This window comes from Mustela nivalis (assembly GCF_964662115.1).
Source record: "Mustela nivalis genome assembly, chromosome: 10".
In the NCBI taxonomy this organism is placed as follows: Eukaryota; Metazoa; Chordata; class Mammalia; order Carnivora; family Mustelidae; genus Mustela; species Mustela nivalis.
Window position 1 is genome coordinate 82,783,154 of NC_139029.1, and position 27,756 is coordinate 82,810,909.

The 27,756-nt window shown below is 36.9% G+C and overlaps 1 protein-coding gene across 1 annotated transcript in view; it reads left to right on the forward strand.

Annotated features, from left to right (window-relative positions):
• SLC35A3 (solute carrier family 35 member A3) overlaps positions 1-27,756 on the forward strand; it is a 52,485-nt gene that overhangs the window by 440 nt on the left and 24,289 nt on the right. Inside the window, exon 2 of the mRNA XM_082686528.1 lies at positions 26,371-26,575. Coding sequence (XP_082542654.1) covers positions 26,389-26,575 — 187 coding nt within the window. The 5' untranslated portion in view covers positions 26,371-26,388. The remainder of the gene's footprint in view (positions 1-26,370; positions 26,576-27,756) is intronic.

Consider the following 27,756-nt stretch of genomic DNA (forward strand, 5'->3'; position numbering starts at 1 on the left):
CCGGGCGAGATTCCGATCAGGAGCTGTGTGCGCGCGCGCGCCCGTGTGCTGGAGGGGTGCGGGGGAGGGGTTCTGAGGGTTGAGGGAGGGAGGATTTTCATAGTATTTATTTAACCGGCTAACCACCTTTCAGGAACGCTGATTCAAATGAGTTAAAGAACGGTACTGAATGATGAAATGGGCCTTGCTTGGCCAACCGCTTCCATGTCATTACTTTATAGTAGCAAGCCTGAATCTTTTATTATGTTCTTATCACATGCAGTCTTTGAAAATGGAATCGGGAGTTTTTGGTTTTTAGTCAACATTCAGCTTTGATAGTTAAAGATGAAATCTGGTACAGTTTCTCACTTGGTGGCCTTATTGGTGAACTCTGGTTGTTTCCTTTAAGGGAATGTTAAGTTTATATGAATGGTTCTAACATTTCCTACCTAACACGGCCTCTTAAGTACAGATTCTGGTTTTTCAACGTCTCAGTTTACTTCCCCCCTTTTTCCTTCCTGCAGTCTCCGTGCTAAATGTGGTGCTTCTCCCTTATTTGCAATATAGCAGTGGCTTCCAAAGTGGACTTGCTTCCCTCAATCTGTCCCCCTTCCAGTCACTCCCCTCCATACTGCTTCTTAAAAGATAGCTTATGCAATCCCTGGTCACTCTTCCCTCAGAAGTACTCAGTGACCTTCTATTGGCTCCAAAATACATTTAAAATTATTTAGGGTGGCATTCAAAACTTCTCAAAATTGCAGCTGTCCATAGCTCCAATTAGATCATTATGTCCCTTTCATTTTTTTGAATTACTTTATCCCACTTTATTTATTTATTTATTTTTAGCTAAGCTGCTGTAGTTACTTGGAAATGTTATTTCTGAACATGCTGTGTGCCTACCGCCTTGGACTTTGCTTGCATCCTTTCTTCTACAAGGATCTTCCTTACTATCTTTGTAGAGATTCTACTTATTGTTTTTTTTTTTTAATTTAGATTTTATTTATTTATTTGACAGGGAGAGAGAGACCATGTGCACAAGCATGTGGAGCAGCAAGCAGAGGGAGAGGGAGAAGCAGGCTCCCATTTTTTTTTTTTTTTAAAGATTTTATTTATTTATTTGACAGAGAGAGATCACAAGTAGGCAGAGAGGCAGGCAGAGAGAGAGAGGAGGAAGCAGGCTCCCTGCTGAGCAGAGAGCCCCATGCAGGGCTCCATCCCAGGACCCTGGGATCATGACCTGAGCCGAAGGCAGAGGCTTTAACCCACTGAGCCACCCACGCGCCCAATTTATAACTTTAAATATTTGTTAATTTGCATTTTACTGTGGTTATTTGAGGAATTTGTCTATACTACCTCAAAGATTTATTACTAGGATCAAACATGGACCAGAAAGGCAAATTCAAATATACAATTATTAATAAAATCTGAAATAAGTTTACATCACCACACAATAATTAATCCTTGCCTCCAGGGTCACTTGTATCACAACGTGTATCCCGTTGTCCAGCTTCAGCTTACAGGGCTTTAGCAAAAGGGGAGTTTTTGTTTTTAGTGATTCCAAGTCGGAAGGATGGGAGAAAGTTGGAAATGTTAGTTTGGATAGTCATAGCAAGATAGTGGAGGAAAATAGAGGAATTCAGGATCCAGTCCAGTTCATAGGTAGATAACAAAACCTCAGAGACAATAAACAGGACTGAAATCTTATATCCACAATAGTGGGCTACTGAAATATAATTTTATTTCTCTACAGTCATCTCCATTTCTACCAAAGGTAAGCAGTATGACTAATTTGCATGCAAGATCAGTCTAGTTTCATTAAACTTGGTTTGAATATTTATGTAAAAATAGCAATTAGCCATGTAGACTCTTTTAAAGTCTGCCTTGCTGGAACTTTTCAAAAGTAATCTCTGAGTGGACTTTTAAAAGCTTCTCAAGGCTAGGACGCCAAGCCAAGGATTCACCGTTAGACTAACTGCAATACCTTTAGAATTGGGTGACTTCCTTTCTTCTCTCTTCTAGAGGTCTCTAAGAGATCCTGAGGTTCTTGGGCCTGCCAGGAATTGACCTCTTCCTTACTCCCCTGATAAGACTGAGAACCCAGAAAGCAAGATACCAGTTGAGCTTTTTTTTTTGAAGGGGCATTATTGGCTTTATATAGTCAATCTTAGTTTCTTAAAGTTGTCTGGTCATATAGGATATTATGCCCATCCTTCTCTGACATTTGACTGAAATGTCAGTCAAAACTTGGGCAGTATAGCCAGTATTTCAAGTTGTATCTTATTACAGGGAGTACAGATTCATATTGAACTTATACAAATAACTATATTGCCATGAGACTAAAAATCCTAAGGGTTTCTGAATTCTGGGTGGAATTAGGTAAGGAGAAAAAGACAAAGGTTTAATTTTGTTTATCCAGGTACCCTTTTCCAAATTGTTGTAAGTTATAAAAAGCTTAAGAGAAAAGGTTTCCTTAAATCTTTTATTTTTTAAAATTTTTAAAAAAGATTTTATGTATTTATTTGACACAGAGAGAGCATGAGTAGGGGTGGGGGAGAGGGAGAAGCAAGCTCCCAGTGGAGCGGGAAGCCCAACTTGGGGCTCCCAGGACCCTGAGATCAGGGCTTGAGCTGAAGGCAGATGCTTAACCAATTGAGCCACCTAGGCACTCCTTAAATCTTTTAAACAAAATGTTAAAGAACCAACAGTGTTTCAAACAAAAACTCAAAAATTACAATGATTCTCATCAGTTTATTCAGTCCCATTTAACTTCTTGTTTTTCTTGATTATGGGTTTGTAGTTTTATGAATCCGTCAGTTTTTTCCATGGAATTCTGAAAATTCTTCCCTAGTATGATATTTAAGTTGTCAGAAACCTGTATTCTAGAGTACTTGCCAGAATTCTTTCCATGAATCTTTTTGAAGACAAGCATTTTTGGATTATAGCAGCTTGGAAAAGCTTTCATGAAAGAATCAGTTTAAAAAAATAACTGTCTGTAAATGAAAAAGACTTAAAATGGCCATGGTTAAAGATTTGATTAGAGTTCATTTTTAATGCAGTTGACAAGGACATTTGGTTATTTCTGTGACATATACTTTAAGATGATAACGAATTATGACTAATGACATTATACCAGACTATATCATATTTTAAGAAATTTTATACAATTTCTGAAACACATTTTTTTTTTAAAGATTTTATTTATTTATTTGACAGAGAGAAATCACAAGTAGATGGAGAGGCAGGCAGAGAGAGAGAGAGAGGGAAGCAGGCTCCCCGCTGAGCAGAGAGCCCGATGCGGGACTCCATCCCAGGACCCTGAGATCATGACCTGAGCTGAAGGCAGCGGCTTAACCCACTGAGCCACCCAGGCGCCCTCTGAAACACATGTTAATAATATCCTTCATACAAATATAACCCAGGAAGGTTAAATATCATTTATTTAGCAAGGTTTCCTATGTAATTTGACATATCAAATAAACCTAATTAGTTTGACATTTCTTTTTTTATAGGGAGCTAGAACAAATCTTTTGAGATGTTTCAGCGACCCTCTGGAACAAATCAAAGATCCAGGTCCAAAAGACTTCATTTAGGATTTGATTTGGGGGAATTTTGCCAAGCATATTGAAATGTTTTAAAACACATGATTAAATAGGATCGTAGGTCCTGTGAAACAATCCCTTTAACATAGGTATATATATAAAACCTTCGCTCTTTTAATAGAGAAGGCTGTTTTCTTAAGTAATCAAAGACCTGATAAAGAAAATGAGAAACACAGGAAGTTATTTTGATAAAACACTGGATCTTTGTTTTCTAGGCAGGTTACTTTAAAGATAAAGGAAATCCTTTCACAGTCTTATCAGGAGTAGACCCATAGTCCAAGAAAACTTTGTTCTTTAAGGAGAAACAAGACTCAATTCTAGGGTACCTGGGTACCTCAGTTTGTTAAGTGTCTACCTTCAACGCAGGTCCTGATCCTGGGATCCTGGGATTGATTTCCCGTGTCAGGCTCCCTGCTCAAGTGAGGAGTCTGCTTCTTCTTCTCCCTCTGCTTCCCTCTCTCTGTGTCAAATAAATAAATAAAATATTTTTTTAAAAAAGACTCAGTTCTAGTTTTACATCAATGTACTTTTGGTATTAAGGCTCGTTTTTATAACTCCTGTAATTAATGCATTCAATTTTAGCCACTTGACCACTCAAAATAAGTTTCTTCTCTCTCTCTCTTCTCAGCTTTCTATATCTATTCAGTGTTTGTCTTTTATTTTGCTCTTTCTCATTATGGAAAAACCAATAATTCTACTTTAGGGCAAAATTAGTCCTTTTTTTTTTTTTTTTGCTCTTGACAAAAACATATCTCCATATCTTATAGTTTTCATACCAAAACACATCTGCTTTCAATGTATATAGAGTTCCCCCCTTATTTCTAGTATTTTAATTACATATGTTAATTAGAATTCTTAATTCTTAGAATGCTTAATTCTAGTGAAAACTAGGAAGTAAGTAATTGTGAAATGTTTGTCATACACCAACATTCTGGTTAACTCAGAGATGTACTACGACCAACCCCTCTTTTCTTTTTTTTGTAAATGTAGTTGCTGACTATCCATCATTTAACTTCTCAAATCTCTAAGGACATAAGTCTCCAAAAAGATTTGGGAAACTATTCAAGCAGACATAAAAAATAATTATTGTTGAAAAGTTCATTTATGAATTTTTGTATTTTTAAATTTTTTTACATTTAAACTTTTATTTAATTCACTTGTTTTAAAAACATACGTTTCGGGGCGCCTGGGTGGCTCAGTGGGTTAAAGCCTCTGCCTTCGGCTCAGGTCATGATCCCAGGGTCCTGGGATCGACCCGCATCGGGCTTTCTGCTCAGCAGGGAGCCTGCTTCCTCCTCTCTCTCTCTCTGCCCACCTCTCTGTCTACTTGTGATCTCTGTCTGTCAAATAAATAAATAAAATCTTTAAAAAAAATAAAAAATAAAAACATACGTTTCAATTACTCATGAAAATTTCATGAGACATTAAGCAGCTAGCCGTGTTATTATTTTTCTTGCTGACAAATTTTGTAACATTAAGCAGCTAGTCATCTTATGGTTTTTCTTGCTGACAAATTTTGTAACATAGAGCTAATGTTGTGTTTATTTGACTTATAAACCCAGCTAGAAAAGCTGTATGTCTGCATTATATTTAATGCTGTCAACTTTGTTTTTGTTGTTTTAGCTAAACCAACAATATTCTTATTTGCCAAAGATTACCTGAGTCATGTGAACTTAAAAACATTTGTGTTAGTTTCTGTATTTCTCTCCGAGAATATTATATTAATATAGTATTCCCTTTTCCCATAATTTAATTAATTGAGCTCTTTTACAGACTACTTTTGGCAAGACCATCTAGAGGTAGAAAAATATCACACATGTAAAACACACAAACAGAAATGAGATCTTATGGCTTTTGTTTTAAATTCTTAACCATGTGTTAGGTACAGTAATAGAAAGCTCACTAGTTTATGTAAAAGAAATTGTGTGTCTGATAGATAGAATAAGGTGAGGTTACCTGCTTAGATGGCTAAAGCTTTTTACTAATGTTTGTTGAAAAGACTTTTTTTTCCCCTTAAGTTTATTTATTTAAGCAATCTCTATACCAAACCTTGGGCTTGAACTCATGACCCTGAGAGATCAAGAGTCATACACTTCTCTGAGTGAGCCAGCTGGATGCTCTGAGAAGACTTTTTAAGATTGTTCGTTTGCCCAGTATCCAGATAACTCCCTTTCTCTTTTCAGCATCAGGGTAATTGTCTCTGACTCTCTTAGAGATCCTGATGGAGGATAGGGGTCTTAAAGTTCAAATGACTATAGGCTAAAGTGGGGAGAGAGAAATCTTGCAGGGGTAGAAAGAGGGATGGTGGAGATAGGGGCCTGAAGGAGTCAAGGCAAATGGGTAGAATATTGAAGTTGGCTAAAGGAGGAAGAAGAAGGAGCAGAAGTAATGGGAAGGTAGAGAGGTCTTAGAAGAGCCAGTTTGGGAAGATCTTAGGTTTCCCAAAGAAGCCAGTGAAGTTCCAGATTATCCTCAACAAAATCATGCCAATAAGAAGGAGGTAGACAGAGGTGGCAGAGTATATAGCCAGTAGGGGTTCAAGAAGAGGATTTCAGTGGACTGAAAAGTTCTCATGAGAAGCATAGGATGGAATAGAACAGAGAGGCATTAAAGAACAAATAATTCCCATCAGGCTCCAAATACCAGCTTCCAATTAGATTAACTTGACCATAGAGCTCCTTTAAAAATCCTTTCAAATATCTTATCAGGTTTCAGCTGGGACAAACAGCAAATATTCCTGGCACTACTGAACTCCTTTTTAAAAATATTTAAAAAAAAAATTTTTTTTTTAAACCAAAGGTAAGCATATCGAGTGACTCACAACCAAAACCAATAAGCCTTTTATGACTCAATCATGATGCAAGAAATATCTCCAGAGAAGGTAAAAAAGATGCAGCCCTCCCAAGGTCCAGAAGCACTATTAAAGATAGCCAAAAGAAAGAGACATGTCTCCATTTCATCCCCCACCCCCAAACAACTGGCAGCAGTCAGTAGGATGCTAGCTTCCAATGGAGTGCAGCCCCCATTTCTGTCTAGCTCCTATTCTATATTCTGTATTCTTTTTCTTACGACTTCTAACCTGATGGTTGAGCCACTTGCACACCCAAGAACTGATAACCCGCATGCCCCAGGCAGGCAGAAAGCCAAGCCAAATTTTAGAGCACAAAATGAGATAAATAGGGAAGGGATAGCTGCACTTTAGGAGGCAAGGATCAATAACCAGTGGGTACCCTAAAACCAAATTCCCGAGAATCTTAATTCAGAGAACTAATATTTACAGATGTTTTCCTTTTGCTAATCTGATTTGGAAAGGAAGAGGCCATATGAAATTTTACCTTCTTCTCTTGACTGGGTGTTATATAGACAGATCAAGGAGAGCTGATTTGGTAAGAATTCTTACCCATCTCTGGCCTCTGCTGGTTCTTCCAGGGTCCCATCTGTGAGCTGTAGAGTGCATAGGGTATCTCAGCAATCCCATCTTTTGTCACCAAAAACTGTAGGGGAAGAAACTAATTTTCTCTCTGATCTTCTGAGTTCCTAGCTGAGACTGCCATCATAAAAGACAGATTAACAAGAGAAAAACAGAGGCTTATTAACATATGTTCTCCATATATACAGTGTATTCACTCAGGGAAAATGAGTAACTCAAAGGAGTAGCTTTAGAATTCAGAATTAAATACCATTCTGAGAGGGAAAGGGGAAGAGAGATGTAGGCCTCTTAGGGGAAAATAAGCGATTTTTAGGAAAGATGAATGGACCCTTAGAAGAATATGTAAGAGTTAAGATAGTTTGTGGCAAAGTTTATCTGGGTATAATGTTAACTTCTAATCTTCTATAGTGAGTCAATCCTCCCTAGTTGATGAAACTCCTCTGGGGAGGGGGGATTTATGACAACTGAGTTGCTTGTAGAGGATTTGTTTTTTTTTTTTTTTTTTTTTTTTTTTTTTAAAGATTTTATTTATTTATCAGAGAGAGAGGGGGAGAGAGCGAGCACAGGCAGACAGAATGGCAGGCAGAGGGAGAAGCAGGCTCCCGCTGAGCAAGGAGCCCGATGCGGGACTCGATCCCAGGACGCTGGGATCATGACCTGAGCCGAAGGCAGCTGCTTAACCAACTGAGCCACCCAGGCGTCCCGAGGATTTGTTTTTAGATAGAAGAGGAAGGTTTGGGGAAAGCCTCCCCTGCATTTGCTGTTTTTTAAGTACCTACAGCATGAAATAACCAATATGCTAAAGTGGCTCATTTTGCAGGTGGCATATTCTATTTTCTTTCACCCCCATTTTCTAGATGAGAACATTAAAGGTCAAATAACTGGCTCTAGGTTCTGCACAAACTCTTTACACTGCTTCAGTTATATTCAATATGCATATAGTTTGTATCTTCAGATGTGTCTTTTTTTTCTTAAGGTTTTATTTATTTATTTGAGAGAGACAGAGTACAAATTGCAGGGGGCAGGGTAGGCAGAGGGAGAGGAAGAAGCAGATTCCTCATTGAACAAGGAGCCTGATGCAGGGCTCTATCCCAGGATCTGAGCTGAAGGCAGACACTTAACTGACTGAGCCTCAGATGTGTCTTTCACACAGTGAGAACTCAATATGATGAATGAAGGAAAGATACACATTAGAATCAACTGAAATAACCTCAGTTAAAGCCCAGTCTTACCATTCAGTAGCTGCGAAGTATAACTTTTGAGGTTTTTCCTTCTCCTAAAAGTTTTAGACAGGAAGCTTTTTATTTTATATTAATCTGCTGTGGAATTTTTGTGTATGTGTATGAAACTGCAAAAAAAATTAAGAGTAAATTATAGACTTGTCAGTAACTAAAATCCAACCAGCAGTTAATAATGTCATTTACCATCATTATTTGAACATCATCAAACCAGCAGTTAATATTGCTACTCATGTGTATGAATTTATTATTAAAGTTCAGATCATGAATTGATAGCTAAGCATTAGATGTCAACTCTCCAAAAGCAAGTCAATCCCTAGTATATTCAACTTAATTGTCTGGTTTAATGAAGGAGTGTAGTGCTGTGTTTATATAATTTTAGTGAACTTTTAAATGTTGTTTGCTAGGTAGATTTGAGAGTGTTTGGTATATAAATATGAGAGTTTTTACTTTATAAGCTTGAATGTTATGCAGCTTCTCTATCTAAATTGGCTGCCCAGAATTCTTACCAGTTTATCATTCAGATTGGAGGTACCACTCAAAAAACAAAGAACCAGTTGCTGTATGGAGATAAGTGTTTTGATTGAAAAAGCATGATGGATCAGGAAATACAATAGAAATTAGAGTTAAGGTGAAGCTGAAACTATTTAAAATTTTTTTTTTTTATTTAAGGATTTTATTTTATTTATTTGACAGAGAGAGATCACAAGTAGGCAGAGAGACAGGCAGAGAGAGAGAGAGAGAGAGAGGAGGAAGCAGGCTCCCTGCCAAGCAGAGAGCCCGATGCAGGACTAGATCCCAGGACCCTGAGATCATGACCTGAGCTGAAGGCAGAGACTTAAGCCACTGAGCCACCCAGGTGCCTGAAGCTGAAACTTTTAAGTCACAACAGATAAAATGCTAAAAAAGAAGATCATTCCAATAAGAGAGTGTCTACATACACCTTTTACCCGTTCTGCTTACTTTTTCTGTAAAAGCAGGATATGAAGTTTTTTCTAAATTCATATGTTCTTTAAAACCAATTTTAAACACTTCTAGTAGCATTTTTTAACATGAGTAAGTCTTACAAAGGTATTCAGTGAATATTCAAATAAAGCACTAGAGTATTATAACCACTTCTTTTGATTGATAGCTTTTAATCCTCATAACCATGGTGTGAGGTACATACTATCCCTTCCCCTCCATAGTATAGATGAGGGAAAGGAGGGACAGAGAGGTTAAATAATTTGCTCTATTTAGTGGTGGGGACAGAATGTGAAATTAGGCAATCTGAGTGCAGAGTTGTACTTTAATATACTATTCTGATTGGCCCTCTAAAACTTAGACGTTTTTAAACACTTCGCCTTTACTACAAAGACCATGCAAAAGACTTACTGCAAAAATTAATAAGTCATGAATTGGTAGCTTTGACTGAGAGAAATCTTCCTTTATATCGGAGCTCTGACACGTTAGGCAAGGTAAATTATATACTTAATATCTCAGAACCTACAGGTTTTTAAGTATTTTTTAAAAATTTTATTTATTTATTTGACAGAGAGAGAGACAGCGAGAGAGGGAACACAGGCAGAGGGAGCAGCAGAGGGAGAGGGAGAAGCAGGCTCCCCACTGAGCAGGGGAGACTGATGTGGGACTCAATCCCAAGACCCTGGGATCATGACCTGAGTCAAAGGCAGATGTTTAAGCTACTGAGCCACCACGTGCCCTAGAACTTGCAACATTTACAGATTAAATGAGATTTAAATGGGATAATGCCTATAAAGCACCTAGCACAATGTCTGATATGCTGTAGGTACTCAGTAGATGTTCTTTTATTAATTTAACTTGTGAAGTTACAATTATTAGGAAACATTTAACGGAAACATGTTTTGACATGGGTGCCTGCATCTTTTATGTATTATACAGAGAAACTTAATCTTTGAGGGTCATTCTTCCCTTCTGAGAATTTACATATGGTAGAGTTTATTTGTTCTTTTATAAATTCAACATAGAGTATATGCCTATTATGTGACATATCCTGGTAAGGAGCTGCAGGAAATACTATGATGAGTAAAACACGGAAATGCGTATATGTCAATAAGTTAGACTGGTAAAATTTATAAGTGGTATTATAAAATATAAGTATAAAAATCACATTGGAATATGGTAGAGGAGAGGCTTTAGTCAGCTTGAAACTTAAGAAAACTTCACTGAGAGTAGACTTGTATTTTGATACAAGAGAAAAAATTCTACAGATAAAGAAGAGGAAAGAAAAATTATAATTAAAGAAAAAAAAATTTTTTTAAAGTAAGCTCCATGTCCAGTGAGGAGCTTGAACTCACAACCCTGAGATCAAGACCTGAGCTGGGATCAAGAGTTGGATGTTTAACTAACTGAGCCACCCAGGTGCCCCAAGGAAAGAGTTATTTTTAAAAAAGGGATATTTCTTCAAAGAATGCATGAAGAAAAAATGTTTGAGATAGATCATAGTTTATGGCAGAGAATTTAGGTTGGGGCCAGGTAGCGATGGACTGTTTTATGTGAGTTTGTCCTGTATCTTTTATTGGTAGGGAGTTAGTTAAATTTTACAAAAAGAGAAGGAATAAGGGGCGCCTGGGTGTCTCAGACGGTTAAGTGTCCGCCTTTGCCTCAGGGGTCCTAGGACTGAGTCCCACATCCAGCTGCCTGCTTTGCAGAGAGCCTGCTTCTTTCCCTCTATCTGCCCCTACTTGTGCTTTCTTTCTCTTTGTCAAATAAATAAAATTAAAAAGAAATAAAAGGAATGTGATCAGATCTACATTTTCATAAGATACCAGCTATACGGAGATTTGAGTTGTGAGAGTCCGAAGGCTGTCCCATCAGTTGGGAGGCAGAGTGATGTAAGAACAGTAAATATTGAACAGGCGTAACTGAAATGTACTCAAAATCTATGTAGTTTATAAACCCATTGTATATATAAACTCCTAAGACTATAGGTTTACCTGGGAGTGGTAACACTTTCCTGTTTAGAAAGGGTGGTGGTTTAAAAAAAAGACAAAATCCAACCACTACATAGCATTTGAATTTTAGCAGTGGAATTTTGTCCTTGGGGGAGGGTGGTATTCTTCCATTAACTACTCAAACACAGTTAAATAGCTAGAGTTCAAAAAATTTTTTGCCCTCGACAATCTGTCAAACCATATATCCATAAATACCAGCTAGTTCTATATGTTCTATTAAGTTTCAGTTAAATTATTTTAAACAGTTTTCTAAAATTTTTACCATTTATGAGTGCTACAAAGAGAAGCATTTGGAAAACCTGGGTGGCCCAGTTGGTTGAATGTCTGCCTCCGCTCAGGTCATTGTCCCAGGGTCCTGGATTTGAGTCCCACAGCGGGTTCCTTGCTTAGCAGAGAGCCTGCTTTCCCTCTGCCTGTCACTACCTCTTCTTGTGGTTGCTCACTCTCTCTCTCTCTCTGACAGATAAAGAAAAACCTTAAAAGAAAAGAAAAGAAAAACATCTTAAGGTCCCTGATCTTTCAGGTTTGGCCTCAGGCTGAATTAAATAGCTAAACATTATTCTTAATTGTCCCCGTACACTTTAATTAAAAAAAAAAAGATTTTATGTATTCATTTGCCAGAGAGAGAGAGTACAAGCAGGGAGAGCAGCAGGCAGAGTGAGAGGGAGAAGCAGGTTCTCTGCTGAGCAGGGAGCCAGATGCAGGACTGGATCCCAGGACCTGGGATCATGACCTGAGCCAAAGGCAGATGCTTAATGAACGGAGCCACCCAGGCTTCCTGGTAATTTTAATTCTTAAACATTTGAAAACAATGCTCGAACCTTGTTATTAATGTTAGTACTTGGGGAATAACACTATCTTATAGAATGATTATATTATGTTTGACTTTATATTTTATAGATAGGTATGTTTTAGATGGCATGTTTTGACATATGTAGTATACCTCAAACTGGGCAATACATCATGTTTAAAGGAATCCATTTGGGCGCCAGAGGGGCTTCAGTTGGTTAAAATATCCACCTTCAGCTCAGGTCATGATCCCAGGGTCCTGGGATCGAGCCCCACATTGGTTTCCCTGCTCAGCAGGGAGTGTGCTTCTCCCTCTCCTGCCTACTGCTCCCCCTGCTTATGCATGCTATTTCTCTCTCTGTGTCAAGTAAATAAATAAATTCTTATTTAAAAAAAAAAAAAAGGAGTCAATTTGAGAATACTCCAGTGTGAACAGAAATTTTAAAATTGGAAATTGTTTTTTAGATTATAAATTCTTATCTGATTACCGCTGTTAATATTTCCAGTTACAAAAACAAAGACATGAATAAAAATAGTGATGATCTGTACTGTCTTTTGCTCTTTATGTCCTTTAAAATAGCAAAGAAATTGGTGTTTTCTAAAATAAGCATTAATAGAATTATTTTTTAACATTGGTCAAGTCCTTCCCTTCCTTATAGAAATATTATGGACATTGGGGAGGGTATGTGCTATGGTGAGTGCTGTGAAGTGTGTAAACCTGGCGATTCACAGACCTGTACCCCTGGGGATAAAAATATATGTTTATAAAAAATAATAAATAAATAAATAAAAGAAATATTATTAACCATATAGTTTTGTGAAACAATGGATGGGCTTCAAATTTTCCATGACAGAACATCACTAGAGCAATATCTCACTTATTTGGTATCCTTGATTTTTTTTTTTATACTGAGTCTGACATTTATTTTAAATAATATTTATTAAGCACAGCACAAACTATGTGAGAGGAATTGTTGAAGACAGACACTTAACAACTGAGCCACCCTGTTGCCCTGTGAGAGGAGTTGTTGTACACACTCTCAGTATAAGCTTGTTATCCTGGTAACTGATTAATTCTTTTGAGTCCTGAAAACTTAATTTTAACCGTCTTCCTCCTAAACATTTTCTTTTTAAAGATTTTATTTATTTATTTGACAGACAGAGATCACAAGTAGGCAGAGAGGCAGGCAGAGAGAGAGAGAGAGAGAGGAGGAAGCAGGCTCCCCGCTGAGCAGAGAGCCCGATGCGGGACTTGATCCTGGGACCCCGAGATCATGACCCAAGCGGAAGGCAGCGGCTTAACCCACTGAGCCACCCAGGCGCCCCCTCCTAAACATTTTAAATGGTTTCTGCCTAAGTAGACATAGAATAGAGAACAATTAAATTTTAAAAATACACACACTTGTATTGATTTCCCGAGGCTTCTGTAAAAATTACCCCAGATTAGTTACTTATATTAAGAGAAATATATTCTCCCATGCATAGTTCTGGAGGCCAGAGATCCAAAATCAGCATCACTAGGCTGATGATAAAGTGTCAGCAGGGCTGCCTACACTCCCTCTGGAGGCTCTAAGGAAAAACGCATTCTTTTCTCTTCCAGCTTCTGGTGGGTGCCAGTCTTCCTTGGTTTGTGGCTCTATCACTAGTCTGCAAGGCCAGCATCTTCAGATCTCTCTATGGATCCATCTTCACAGTTTTGTCCTCTTAAGTATTTGTGTTCTCCTTTTCTGTCTGTCTGTTATGAGGTGTTTGTGCTGGTGTTTAGGGCGCACTTAGCTAATCCAGCATAATCTTCCAATCTCAGGATCCTTAATTTCATTTGCAAAATCCTTTTTCCCAAATAAGGTAACATTTACATGTTCTAGGGATTAGGACCTATATATTTGGGGGCCATTTTTCAGCCTGCTACAATCCTCAGGCATATTTTAATGTCGGGACATGTGCTAGGATATAGAGATTATAAAAATGTGTAGAGTATAGGATACTGGGACCCTATGAAATTAAAAACTCAATTTGCTTTTTTTTCCTTTTCTTTTAAGATTTTATTCATTTATATGAGAAAGAACATGAGCAGGAGGATAGGCAGACGGTGAAGCAGACTCCCTGCTGAACAGGGAGCCCAGTGCAGGGCTCAGTCCCAGGATCGGGGATCATGACTAGAAAGGCAGACACTTAGCCAACTAGCCACCTAGGCACCCTTCAGTTTGCTTTTTATTTCAGGCCCATGACAGGATCAGACTTTGGACACGTTTTTCAGAAACACTGACTTAATAGCTAAAAGAGAGAAGTTGTCTTAGGCCTGTGATAGAAGCTTTCTGATACCTTACCTGGACCATGGGCTATGAATTTAGATTCTCAAGTTCATTATTGTCTTTCTCTAAGTTTTCTAGTTATTTTAGAAGAAAAAAGTGAACACCTTTATATGCTGATTTTCAGAAAATATTGTGGTAGCAACTATTTGATCACCCAAAATCTCATGTTGATTATAGGTGTTTACAGGCTATAGTTTAAGTAACTTTTGCCTTAGCATGATGAACAACCACCAGTGTCTCCTTTACCACTGGTAATAGGGTCATTAATGGCCTTAAATCTAGTCAGATCAGAAAACTAATTCCAAATTAATTCCATTGTGGTTCTGTTACCCTAGAACCACATTTAGTACTACACACTGTATTAGGGTTCAATTGAGAAACAGAGCCCTTCACTGTTATAGGATAAGGATTTTATGGTATGAATAAGACCTTTCACAATGGTGGGGAAAGCAGGAGAAGTAAAAGTCTAAAAAGAGAGTGTTGTGGGGGAAAAAAAAAAGAACGTCAGAGGATTACTGAAGAGTAACTAAAAGCAGCCTTCCCTCAAACACTAGTGTGGGTACACAAGTCAGAGCTTTCAAAGGAATCTAGGAAGCAAGGATGTCCTGTAGCCAAAATAGGACCATGTAATGGAGCTGGTGGAAAGGTGTATAGAAAGTTGTCTTGTGTCGCTGTCTTTTTCTGTCCATAGTCAAGAGTATGGTGGAGGGATGAGCCCATTTTTGTGCAATAGGATTGGCAGTTGTGAGGAAGAGCTGACCTAGTGCAGGGAAGAGTGAGGACAACTGGAATCTAATTCTCTGTTTCAGTTTTACCAGATTTAACCCTGAGTATTCCTGAGAGTAATGGCTCTTTGTCACTCTCTCCCCCAAGTTTTGTGCAGACTTGTGTTTAGCCAGTTCTAACCTAGCACTATACAGAGTAAAGGACTTAGGGAGATACGTTTGAGTTTAACTAAGTTGACATAAGGTACCATTTTCCTATGATATTTTTCTCGTGCAGTTTACATACTTATACTATTTCTAGAGTTGTTTGAATAATGTGTCTTTCAAGCTAGAGGATAAACTTCATGAAGAAACAAACTATATGTGTCTTGGTCATCATGGTGTATCCAATGCCTAAGTATCCTATGTATTAAATATTTTTTTATTTTTAAAATTTTTTAAATTTTTAAAAAAGATTTTATTTATTTATTTCACAGAGATCACAAGTAAGCAGAGAGGCAGGTAGAGAGAGAGGGGGAAGCAGGCTCCCTGACGAGCAGAGAGCCGGATGCAGGGCTCGATCCCAGGACCCTGGGATCAGGACCTGAGCCCATGGCAGAGGCTTCAACCCACTGAGCCACCCAGGCGACCCTATGTATTAAATATTGATGGCAAGTTGTGGAGTGTTGTAGGATACCTTTATTTCTCACTTCTGCCCCCAGTTTCCTTGGTCTTGAACATTTACTAATGGTTAGTGTGTGTGGACCCTACCTGGCTTTTACACAAGTCTTATTCTTTTTAGAATAACTAGAACTTTTTTTAAAAAATATTTTATTGATTCATTGGACAGACAGAGATCACAAGTAGGCAGAGAGGCAGGCAGAGAGAGGAGGGAGCAGGCTCCCCGCTGAGTAGAGAGCCCGATGTGGGGCTCGATCCCAGGACCCTGGGATCATGACCTGAGCCGAAGGCAGAGGCTTTAACCCACTGAGCCACCCAGGTGCCCCCCCCCCCCTTTTTTTAAGAATATCTTTAACTTCTCTCTTTAGCTGTAAGTGGAGGAAATGCCATAGTGGAAGGTGGTAGGGCAGAATAGCACAGAGATCGGGAAATGGGAGACTGAAGCGCAACACATTCAAAGGGGATCTTAGAGCTATACTTACTAGACCATTATGTTTTCCAAATTACTGACATTACATAGAGTATAATAATACTGAACAATTTTTAATCTAAAAATTAGAATGCAAATAGTTTTTATATTTGTAGTTGAAGAAATACTTGAGTGTTATCAATTTAAACTGAATATAAGAATGAAAATTCTGCAGTAGTGAAAGAACAAGTTAAAAATTGACAGTACTGTAATTTACATACAGGTAATATTTGCCTTATGTAAACCGACACCTGACACATTGAGGAAGAAAGGGAAGGAGAAACAATGAAAAGTTGTTTTACTTAGAATGTAACAGGAACCTTAGATAGTAAAGTGTTGATTATTAAGTGTTACTGAGCAGGATTGTGCCCTGCACTTAAAAGTGAACTAATTTAGTGGTAGTTATTATTTCTATCATAGAAATAAAATTGGTTATACAGATAGTATAAATTATCTTTGACTCATTTTTCTTTCACTTTTATAAAAAATAAAATTTTTGGATTTCCTACAAGATTATTATGGATTTCAAGTAGGACATATTGTTGCTACTTTTAGGACCTGCTGTGGCTACTTCTGAGGTAGTTTGAAAGGATGGTATATAAATGCCAGTGTCAGAAGAAAAGGCAGTTGTGATGAATTTTATTTGTCAATATTTAGCATACAGTTATAGGTTGCAGTTTTAAAGTTTGGCATCATGGAAGACAGTGGACAAAAAATTGCAACTGAGGTCAGTATTTTTGTATGTATTTATTTTTCTGTTCATTTACTTGGGAAAATCTTAAAAGATGTGTTTTGAACAAGTAACTGTTTCTGAATAGCATATAATGTGAACTGATACTTGCCTAGCATTTTATAATTGTGTGTTTTCATATGTACTCTATTGTGTCATTAACTTCTAGTAGTTATTATATTGCACTTAGGAATATATTTCAGAACTAGTGTTTAGAAAATGTAAATATAGCTTACTGAAAAAACCGTGAGTTAAGAAATTGAGCCTTTTATTTTTACAATTGGAGGAAAATTGATATGCAGAATTTCTTAGATACTTAGTAGTCTTTAACATAATCTATGTAAATTTGATTACAGTCTAAAAACATTGACTAAACATTTGGTCTTTTAGGACATTTAGTAGCTGGAGACATATCAGCAAAATACAGATAGCCCAAAATACAGATAATGGGTTTCATATATAGTCCTAAAGATTATGTATACATTTTGGTAAGCTATTGGAATAAGTCTGTAGCCAGACTGATATTCATACTTACGTACAAGGACATATCTATGTCTAAAAAGGTGACTAAAAATTATTAGTATATAACGTTTTGAATATTTCAAAATTAGTTAATGCATATCTAATGCAGTTAATGATGGTATACACAATTCATTTCTCACTAATTCTGATTAATTTGGGGGTAGATATGGTAGCAGTAGTGTACATTAATGATACATATACTTCATGTAATGTATATTTTTTAAACATTTTAAGCCTTTAAAACATTTAAGGTTTTAAACTTAGAATTGACATTGTAAAGCAAGAATGTTTGGGAGCTACTTTCTTTTTTAAGATTTTATTTACTTGAGAGAGATCACCAGCAGAAGGAAGGGCCAGAGGCAAAAGCAGACTTTCCATTAAGCAAGGAGCCTGACATGGGGCTCGATCCCAGGACCCTGGGATCATGACCTGAGCTGAAGGCAGACATTTAACCGACTAAGCCACCTGAGCACTCCAGGAAATTTTTAAATTTTTAAATTTAAATTTTGAAAGGAAAAGGATGCTAAATGTTTATCAGTAGGAGAATGGATAAGTAAAAGGTTCATTCATTTGATGGAACATTAGAATTGTGAAAAGCAGTGAGCTAGGTCTGTATATGAATATAGATAGTAAAACAATGCTGAATAGAATAAGGAAAATGCCAAATCATGGATACAGTTTGATGCCATGTTAATGTAATTATAGCTTATGATTATGTTTATATATGTATGAAAAATTTTTAATGGTAGAGTAGAAATAAATACTCTAAACATGTACTAGGTTCCTACCAGGGAGGGAGAAAGGAACAGGACTTAGAGTTATGGCTTAAAGGGGATTTCGACTTTAGTTGTAATGTTTTATTCCTTTACAAAAGGAAAGGTAAACAAATGTGACAAAATTGAGACATCAGTTCTGGGTTATGGAATCATGGATGTTTGTTATATTCTTGATATTTCATTGAATTTTAAAATTCCATCTTTTTTCCCCCCTCAAGAAAAATCTCTCTTTTAGGAAAAGGTGAAACTTTGTGATTATAAGACTTTATTTTCCATGTAAATAGGAAACCCAAAATGTTGTTGAAAACTTAAAAGTATCAATATGAAATGGCCTAGGTACTTTATTTCACCTTTGCCACTAAAGTCCTGGGGTTTAGGGATTTCCAAAAAACTGAAATAAGAAAAATTATTGACAAAATCTATACCAAAATATCATTAGATGTTTTTGGATAGTTGATTATGGTTCACATTTTTACCAATTAAAATACGTTTTTTCTCATTTTTCTAAGAATATACTGCTTTTAAAAATAAAGTAATAAGTACTATTTTTTAAAAAAAGATTTTATTTATTGGAGAGAGAGAGAGCATGAGGAGAGAGGTCAGCGGGAGAAGCAGACTCCTTGTCGAGCAGGGAGTCTTTTTTTTTTTTTTTTTAAGACTTTATTTATTTATTTGACAAGGAGAGAGAGAGATCACAAGTAGACAGAGAGGCAGGCAGAGAAATAGGGGGAGGCAGGCTCCCTGCCAAGCAAAGAGACTGATGTGGGGCTTGATCCCAGGACTCTGAGATCATGACCTGAGCTGAAGGCAGAGGCTTAACCCACTGAGCCACCCAGGTGTCCCCGAGCAGGGAGTCTTAAGTAGGACTTGATCCCAGGACTTCAGGATTATGACCTGAGCCGAAGGCAGTTGCTTAACCAATTGAGTCACCCAGGTGCCCAGTAAATGCTATTTTTAAAAAACAGAACAAAGGAACAAAACCATCAGAATGAAATAGTGTTCTTTAGTAATCAAGAAGAGTGCATTTTTCAGGTTTTAGCTATTAAGTGAAAGTGGAACATCTAAGCATCCTTACTCTGATCCTGCTGTAAACCTCAGAGCCTCACTGAACCCAAAGTGAGTTCAGGGAGCTTAGACATGGGCAGTAATTTATTGATTGGTTTGTAAGGCTTTTGGTAGTAAATCGAAAAGAGCTACATATTTGAGAGAATTTAGCAGTTTCTTGTTGAGTATGGGTTTGCAAGTTTCTTAGATAGGAAATTTTAATTAAACAAAGAAAACAAAGAAACTAGAGAATTAGTGATACCTGAAAGGATTAAAAAGGAATTAGATGGCAAGAGAAGAAAATATAGGGAGGACTAAAATTAAATCTTAAACATAGGATTGTTTATAGAGTTTGTGTTCAACAGTAATGAGAAAATACTATACACTTTAAAATGAAGAAACAATATTAGTCTTATATACATTTAGAAATGGAATATAATCTTTGTTTTGATAGATTTCATGTTTATGGATTTGCTGCAAATTTATGGTGTGTATTAAACGAAAATATTTAGTTTTACCAGTATTGTATTTCAAAACCAAGCTATGTATATTTGTATGATCTTAGAAATACTTGTATTTTTACCTTTTTTTTCATTTTGAGTTTATACTTCCCTTAGGCAGAATTGTGAATTAAATTGTAATTCTTTATAGTTGATCTAATACAAATGATCATTTGTTTGTGTATATTTTACTTTTCAACTTTGTATTAGAAAAACAATCCAGTTCTTTCCTCCTCTGTGTCTCCTTTACTCCTCATCCAGAACACCTCACTTCTGACATTTCTGGTCACCAAATGTTGGGGAGGAAGTATGGTTTCTTCACACCAAGCAATTCTCTGTGACACCAGCTGGGTATCCTACAATTGAACTCAGTTAGGACACTCTACCTGCAGATAGTGTCAGATCCCATGGGTTAGGGGCTCAGTCCCGTAAGATTGTTCCCACCCTATTTAAGATCCAGTTGCAAGTAGTGGGTCACCAAATTACCCACAACTCTGTCCAGTTTGCCTACAAATCAGAGGTTCCCACCATCCCCTCCTAAAGTTGGATTAATTTGCTAGACTGCCTTATAGAACTCAGAGAAACACTTTCTTACACCAGTTTATTAAAGGATATGAGGAAGGATGCAAATGAACAATTAGATGAAGAGATATATAAGCACAGGATCTGGGAGGGTCCTGAGTGCAGGAACTTCTGTCCCTGTGGAATTGGGATGTGTCTTCCTCATGGTGTATATAGCTTGTTATCCTGAAAGCTCTCTGAACCTTCTACTAGTGGGATCTTTATGGAGTTCTCATCATGTAGGCATGATCAATTGATCATTCAGGAAATTATAAGGGTTTCAGGAGCCCTGTGTAAGGACTGGGGGTCAAAGACCAAATATTAGAACAAAAGATGCTCCTACGGCCCTTATCACTTCGGAAATTACAAGGGTTTCAGGATCCCTGTGTCAGGAGGTAGGGCAGAGACCAATATATATTTTTTTCTATTATCTCACATACTTAAAAAAAATACATTGTAAGAGACTGTTAACTAATAATAATTAAGAATTGAATTACCAAGTTGAATGTGTTGATGTTGTATATGCTTAGAAACGGAAAAGCAGGGGCACCTGGGTGGCTCAGTGGGTTAAGCCTCTGCCTTCGGCTCAGGTCATGATCCCGGGGTCCTGGGATCGAGTCCCGCATCGGGCTCTCTGCTCAGCAGGGAGCCTGCTTCCCTTCCTCTCTCTCTGCCTGCCTCTTGGCCTACTTGTGATCTCTGTCTGTCAAATAAATAAAATAAAATAAAAACAAGAGTGTTTCTAAAAAAAAACAAAAAACGGAAAAGCAAAATAGTAAAAACAGTGTATCCTGGTTTAGAATCTGACCTTGAAAATTTCATTTGAAAATAAACTAGAGCATTGCTGTTATAACAGGTACATTATGGTCTCAGCTGCACAGAATAAACAAAAGACTTCCTTGAATAGATTTTCCAGGAGAATCAGGTGCCTATGCCAAATGTAGATTGCTGGCAACTTGCTCTCCTTCCATACAGAGATAAAGGCCACCAGATGTCCTCTGGAATTCTACAGTAGCATGTAATGAGAACTAGCGAACCTGATATGTAGCTATATATTTACAATTAGTATATATTAGTATATATACTAATATACAATTAGTATATATTTCCAATTAGTGACCTTGAACAAGTCATCTAACTTCTGTGTTCACTATTCATTTTAAAATGAAGATATTTATACTAGCCAATTTCTAAAGTATCTTCTACCTCTAAAATGCTATAATTTTATTTCACATTAGGACTCTTGCTAATGTAGATTTACAGAAGTGAGATGGTTGATACATAAATCAATGTATTCTTTCCTCTAAGCTTGATCCTTTATATGTGACAAAAAAGACATACATTATTCAGATTTTCTCTCTGAAATTCATATGAAGTGCTTAAGGTAATTTTTTTCATTCTTTTTCATCATTAAAAATTTTATCCTCGTATTGATGGTATTACATTGTTTGATTTTGGAGCATATTCAGTCAGAGAATTGCTAAATTTAATGAGATAGACTTTATGTCTTCAAGGATAGGCTTTTTCTATAACCATGGTAGTTGGCCTAGTATAGGCACCAAATAATGACTGTTGAATCTGTTTGAATATATTACAGGCTATTTTAGTATAATTATGATGTAAGAGAAGACAGAGGGTCATATACCTAGAACTGTAATTGGTGGCTTGCTTGTGAGAGCTATAAAGAGAGATACAATAAAGAGGGTCCATACTAACAAAACTTAGGATGGAAGATGGAATCATGGAAGTTGGGCTGAAGAACAGGCTAACAGAACACCATTGGTATTAATCCAAAGAAATTAGAGCCAGAATCAAAGCCATGAGGAAAGCCTGCTGAGGAATGCTCCTACATAGTATGTCTTCGTCTTTAATCAGCTTTGTTGAGCTGTGATTTACACACAATAAGATGTACCGATTTTATATGTTTAGTTTAGTGAGTTACAACAAATGAATACAATTGTATAAGCATTACATAATCATAATACAGAATATTTCCATCACCACCAAAAATCTCTTGCTATCCTTTTGTAGTCAACCCCCAACCACAACCCCTGGCCATGGTCAAGCATAAATTTGCATCACTGCAAATTACTTTTGCCCTTTTAAGAATTTCATATAAATGGATCATATAGTATATGCTATTTTGTCTATAAACTTTTTTGCTCAGATTTTTAAAAATATTCATTGATGTTTTACATGCATCAGCATTTCATTTCTTTTTATTGCTAAGTAGTATTCCATCATAAAGATATACCACAGTATATTTAGTAATTTACCGGTTGATGGGCATTTGGGTTTCCAGTTTCTGGCTGTTACAAATAAAACTCCCATGAATAAGCATTCATAAGTATTATGGATAAATGCTTTCAAATCTCTTGGGTATATACCTAAGAGTAGAATTTCTAGGTTATATGAAAAGATTTTTATTATTTTTTGGAATAAATTACCAAACTGTTACTCAAAGTGGCCCACTAGCAATGTTAAGAGCTCTATTTGCTCAAAATCCTCTCCATCACTTGGTAGCATCAATTTTTATAATCTTAGCCATTCTAATAGGTATATACTAGTATCTCATTGTAGTTTTAATTGTATCTCCCTAATGACTATGATGCTGAATGTCTTTTCATTTGCCATTAGCCATTCATTTTTCTTTTTTCGTGAAATGGTGAGCCATTCAGATCTTTTTACTCATGGATTGTCTTGCATGCATTGTGTTTTAGGAGTTCTATATATATTCTGGATGCAAAGCCGTTGTCAGATATATGTATTGAGAATATTTTCTCCCATGATGTTGTTTGCCTTTTATTATTTTTATAGTATCTTTGGATGAACAGTTTTAAATTTTGGTAATATCCAGTTTATCCGTATTTTTCTTTTAAGTTTTGAGCTTTTTGTATCCTATCTGAGAACCTTTGCATGTCCTATCTGGGTGACATCAGTTGCTTAAGCTTCCAACTCTTTGTTTCAGCTAAGGTCATGATCTCAGTCAGGGTAGTGAGGTCGAGCCCCGAGTCTGCTGCTCTCCTTCTCCTCCCTATTTATTTGTTTAAGAGAAAGAGAGAATGGGGGGAGGGGCAGAAGGAGATGGAGAAATAATCTCAGGAGGAGCTGGAGAGAGAGACTCTCAAGCAGACTCCCCACTGAGCGCTGAGCCCCATATGGGGCTTGTCCTTCCTACCCTGATCATGACCTGAGGTGAAACCAAGAGTAGTCAGAGGCTTAAATGACTAAGCCACACAGGCGTCCCAATAAATAAATCTTTAAAATTGGAAAAAAAGAAAGAAAGAAATCTTTACATTTCCCTACCTGGCTACATTTTTCTCCCTTTTTCTTCTTGAGTATTTATAACTGTCTCTTTTATGACAGGTCTGTGATCCATTTCTAGTTAAATATTTGGTGTGAAGTAGATAAGGGTAGAGATTCACTTAAAAAGAATGCAGACGTCTTGTTCTAGAATTATTTCTTTTTGTTTCCATTGTCAAAGTCATTTGACCAGATATGAATGGATTTTCTTGTGGACTATATTCTGTTTCGTTGATCTATCCTTCTGTCCTATGTTAGTACGTTGGTTTTTTTTTTTTTTTTTTAAGATTTTATTTATTTGACAGAGAGAGACAGCAAGAGCAGGTACACAATCAGGGGGAGTGGGAGAGGGATAGCAGGCTTCCTGCTGAGCAGGGAGCCCAACATGGGACTCTCTCCCAGGACCCTGGGATCATGATCTGAGCCAAAGGCAGACGCTTAATGACTGAGCCACCCAGGTGCCCCCTCAATATCAGTTTAAATTACTAGAGCTTTTTAGTAAGTATAGAATTTCAGGAGCTTAGCTTCTCCTTTTTTTTTTTTTTTTAAAGATATATTTATTTGAGAGAGGGCATGCATGGGCATGAGTGCGGGTAGAGGCAGAGGGAGCACGGGAGAGAGAATCTCAAGTAGACTCCTCACGGAGCTTGAAGCCCATGGCCAGACTCAATCTCATGACCCTGAAATCGACCTGAGCCAAAATCAAGAGTTGGACACTTCACTGACTGAGCCACCCAGCTGTACCTCACAAGTTTAACTTATTTAACTTTGTTTTTCCTTTTCAAAATTGTTTTGGTTTTCTAGGTCCTTTGTATTTCCATATAAAATTTAAAATCAGCTTGTCAGTTTTTAGCAAAAAAGCCTGTAGGAGTTTTGCTTGAGATTGCATTGAATCTTTAGACCAGTTGGAAGCAAAGGATATGACCTTGGGTGGAGAGGCACTTAACTGACCACACACACTGCATTAAGTCCTTCCTTAAAAGAGGCTCTTAGTGGAGCATCTCCATGTTTTTGAGTTATAGTGGCTGATAGCATTGTTCAGATCTTCTTTATTCATACAGGGAATTTTTGGTGTGTATGTGTGTGTAATTACTGAGAAAAGTGGGTTAAAATCTCACATTATGACTTAATGGGTTTACTTGCTTTTTCCTTTTAATTCTATTAGTTTTAGCTTCATGTGTTTTGAAGCTATGTTATTAGGCACATATTCATCTGTAGTGGCTATAACTTACTGACGTATCGACTCTTATCATTATGAAATGTCCTTCTGTAATTCTAGGAATAGTGCTTACATAATTTATTTTTCCTGATACTAATTTGGCCTCTTCAGCTTTCTCATAGTTATTTTTCTCATAGCATATCTTTTTCCATTCTTTTACTTTTTAACCTATTTGTATCTTCATAGTTAAAGTGAGCTTCTTAGAGTTGATTCTGAATTACTTTAGGGAGAATATAGGAACTTTGCAACTCTTATCTTTAGGGAAAGCTGGGTGAAGAGTACACAAAAACTCTTGTAATATTTTTTGTTCTATATGAATCTAAAATTATTTCAGGAGTGTTAATAATTGCTTGTTCATGCATTGTTACAGTAGCTTCTTTTAAATTCTTGTCTGGGGGCAACTGGGTGGCTCAGTCAGTTAAGTGTCTGCATTTCCTCAGATCATGATCCCAGGGTCCTGGGATTGAGCCCCACATTGATTCTGCCTTTCGCCTTCCCCTGCCTCATGCTCTCTCTTTCTTAAATAAGTAAAATCTTCAAAAAAATAATAAATTCTTATTTGGAGGTCAGTGGAGCACTTGGGTGGCTCAGTGGGTTAAGCGTCCAACTCTTGATTTGGGGTCAGGTCAGGATCTCAGGATTTTGAGATTGGGCCCCACACTGGGTGTGGAGACTGCTTCAGATTCTCTCCCTTTTCCTCTGTTCCTTCCCACCTCTCCCTCTAAAAAACAGCAAGAACAACAAAAAAAATTAAAATTCTTGTCTCATAATTCCAACACCTTGTCAACTCTGTGTTTTTGTCTATTGATTGTCCTTACGCATCCTAGTTGAGATTTTCCTTTTTGTTGTTGTTTGGTATGAAGAATATACTCCTTTTGGATTATATCAAGGACATTTGGGTATTATGAGACCTTTGTTCCTACTTAAATCTTCATTTTTAGAGAGGGAGGAAGGGTGCTGCCTCTTTGCTGACATTTGCCTCATTTGGGGCAGGAGTGGTTCATGGGGCTCAGCTTCATTAGTATTTGTAGCTGTAGACCTGCGTGGGTGGAAAGAGGGCCACTGTCTCTGTCCTCATCAATGTGGGGTAGGGATGGTCAGCAAATCTCTGGTCCACACATTGCATAACATCCAGTTAGTAGGGCTCCATCCTGCAGAGCTGCTATCTTCCTATTCTTTTGGTTGGAGAAAATGGGTTTTCCTTGGGGCTTCTGTTTGTTATTGCTCTCTACCTGTTGTGGTTCCAGGTTGTAAATTGTTATGGCAGCCAGGGTGAGATACATAAGTGGCAAAAGTCTCCAGTTGGGTTATCACTCAGGATCTGGGGTCTCTAGTCAGTTTGTCTATTTCCTTCACCTTCCAGAGTCATACAGTAGTTAACTTTTTTCCTTTGGTCCAGGATTTATAGTTGTAATTAGCTGGCAGGAGGGTGGAATGCGCTTAACTCTATCTTGTCTGGAACAAGAAGTCTCATACTGATTTTTAATATTTGTTTCTGTATTTTCTGATTTTATTTGCCCTGTTTCTTTTGTTTTTCAGGCAAATGAAGATAAAACAATGTCTGCCAACCTAAAATACCTTTCCTTGGGAATTTTAGTCTTTCAGACTACCAGTTTGGTTCTGACAATGCGTTATTCTAGGACTTTAAAAGAGGAGGGTCCTCGTTATCTATCTTCTACAGCAGTGGTTGTTGCCGAACTTTTGAAAATAATGGCCTGCATTTTATTAGTCTACAAAGACAGCAGTAAGTTTTTTGGTTTTTTGTTTTTTAAGTCATTGCAGTTTATTTGATTGTTTTGGGGTTATTTACATATAATGTATGTAAAATATATATTGATAACTACACATTTGAGCACTATTGCCTTATTTAATGTCGTAGTATTAAGAACATTTCAATATTTTCCATTTTCTTTTTTTTTTTAAGAGTTTATTTATCTGAGAGAGAGAGAGTGTGAATGCATATGCACAAGAGGCAGTGGGGAGGAGCAGAGGGAAAAGAAGTGGACTCCCCCTAAGCAGGAAACCCAATGTGGGGCTTGATCCCAGGACCCTGTTTTCCTCACATGAGCCAAAGGCAGCCAAGCTTAGCAAGCTAAGCCACCCAGGTGCCCCTATAGATTTCATTTTCTCAGGACAGTTTTAGTCCAGTAACAGACATATTTTATTCTGATCTATATCATGATTCATGTCTTCTGGTTAATGCTAGAACTATGAAATGTGGTTTCTTGCATTTATAATTGAGAATAAAAGTAAGTTCTATAATTCTGTAGTTTTAGAAATTTAAAGAAGTCATAATTAAAGTCAATGCTTTTTATTTTATTTGCTGCAATGATTAGTCCAGTAGTGACTAATTTGATATAGTTTTAAAAAAACAGTTTTATGAAGATAAAATTCATGTACCATAGTAGTCAGATTTTGAAGTGTACAATTTTGTGTTTTTTTGGATATATTACATTATTAACTGTTTGAAATTATAGTAAAATATATTTTTACACATTCATGTATATCATAAATGTTATACATTTAACCATTTTTAAGTGTAACTCATTGGCACTAATTATATTCACAGTGTTGTGCAACCATTAGCACCATCTTTTTCTAAAACTTCATCACATCAAACAGAAACTATGTAACCATTACGCAATAACTCCTACTCTCCTTTATCTTCAGCTCTTGGAAACTTCTAATGTACTTTCTGTCCCTATGAATTGGCATCTTCTAGATAGTCCATCTAAGTAGAATCATATAATGTTTCTCCTCCTATGTCTGGCTTATTTAACTTAATGTTTTCAAGGTTTATCCACATTGTAACACATATCAGAACTGTATTCTTTCTATGACTACATAATATTTCATTATATATATATATATATATATATATATGTGTGTGTGTGTGTGTGTTTGTATATATAACATTTTAGTCAT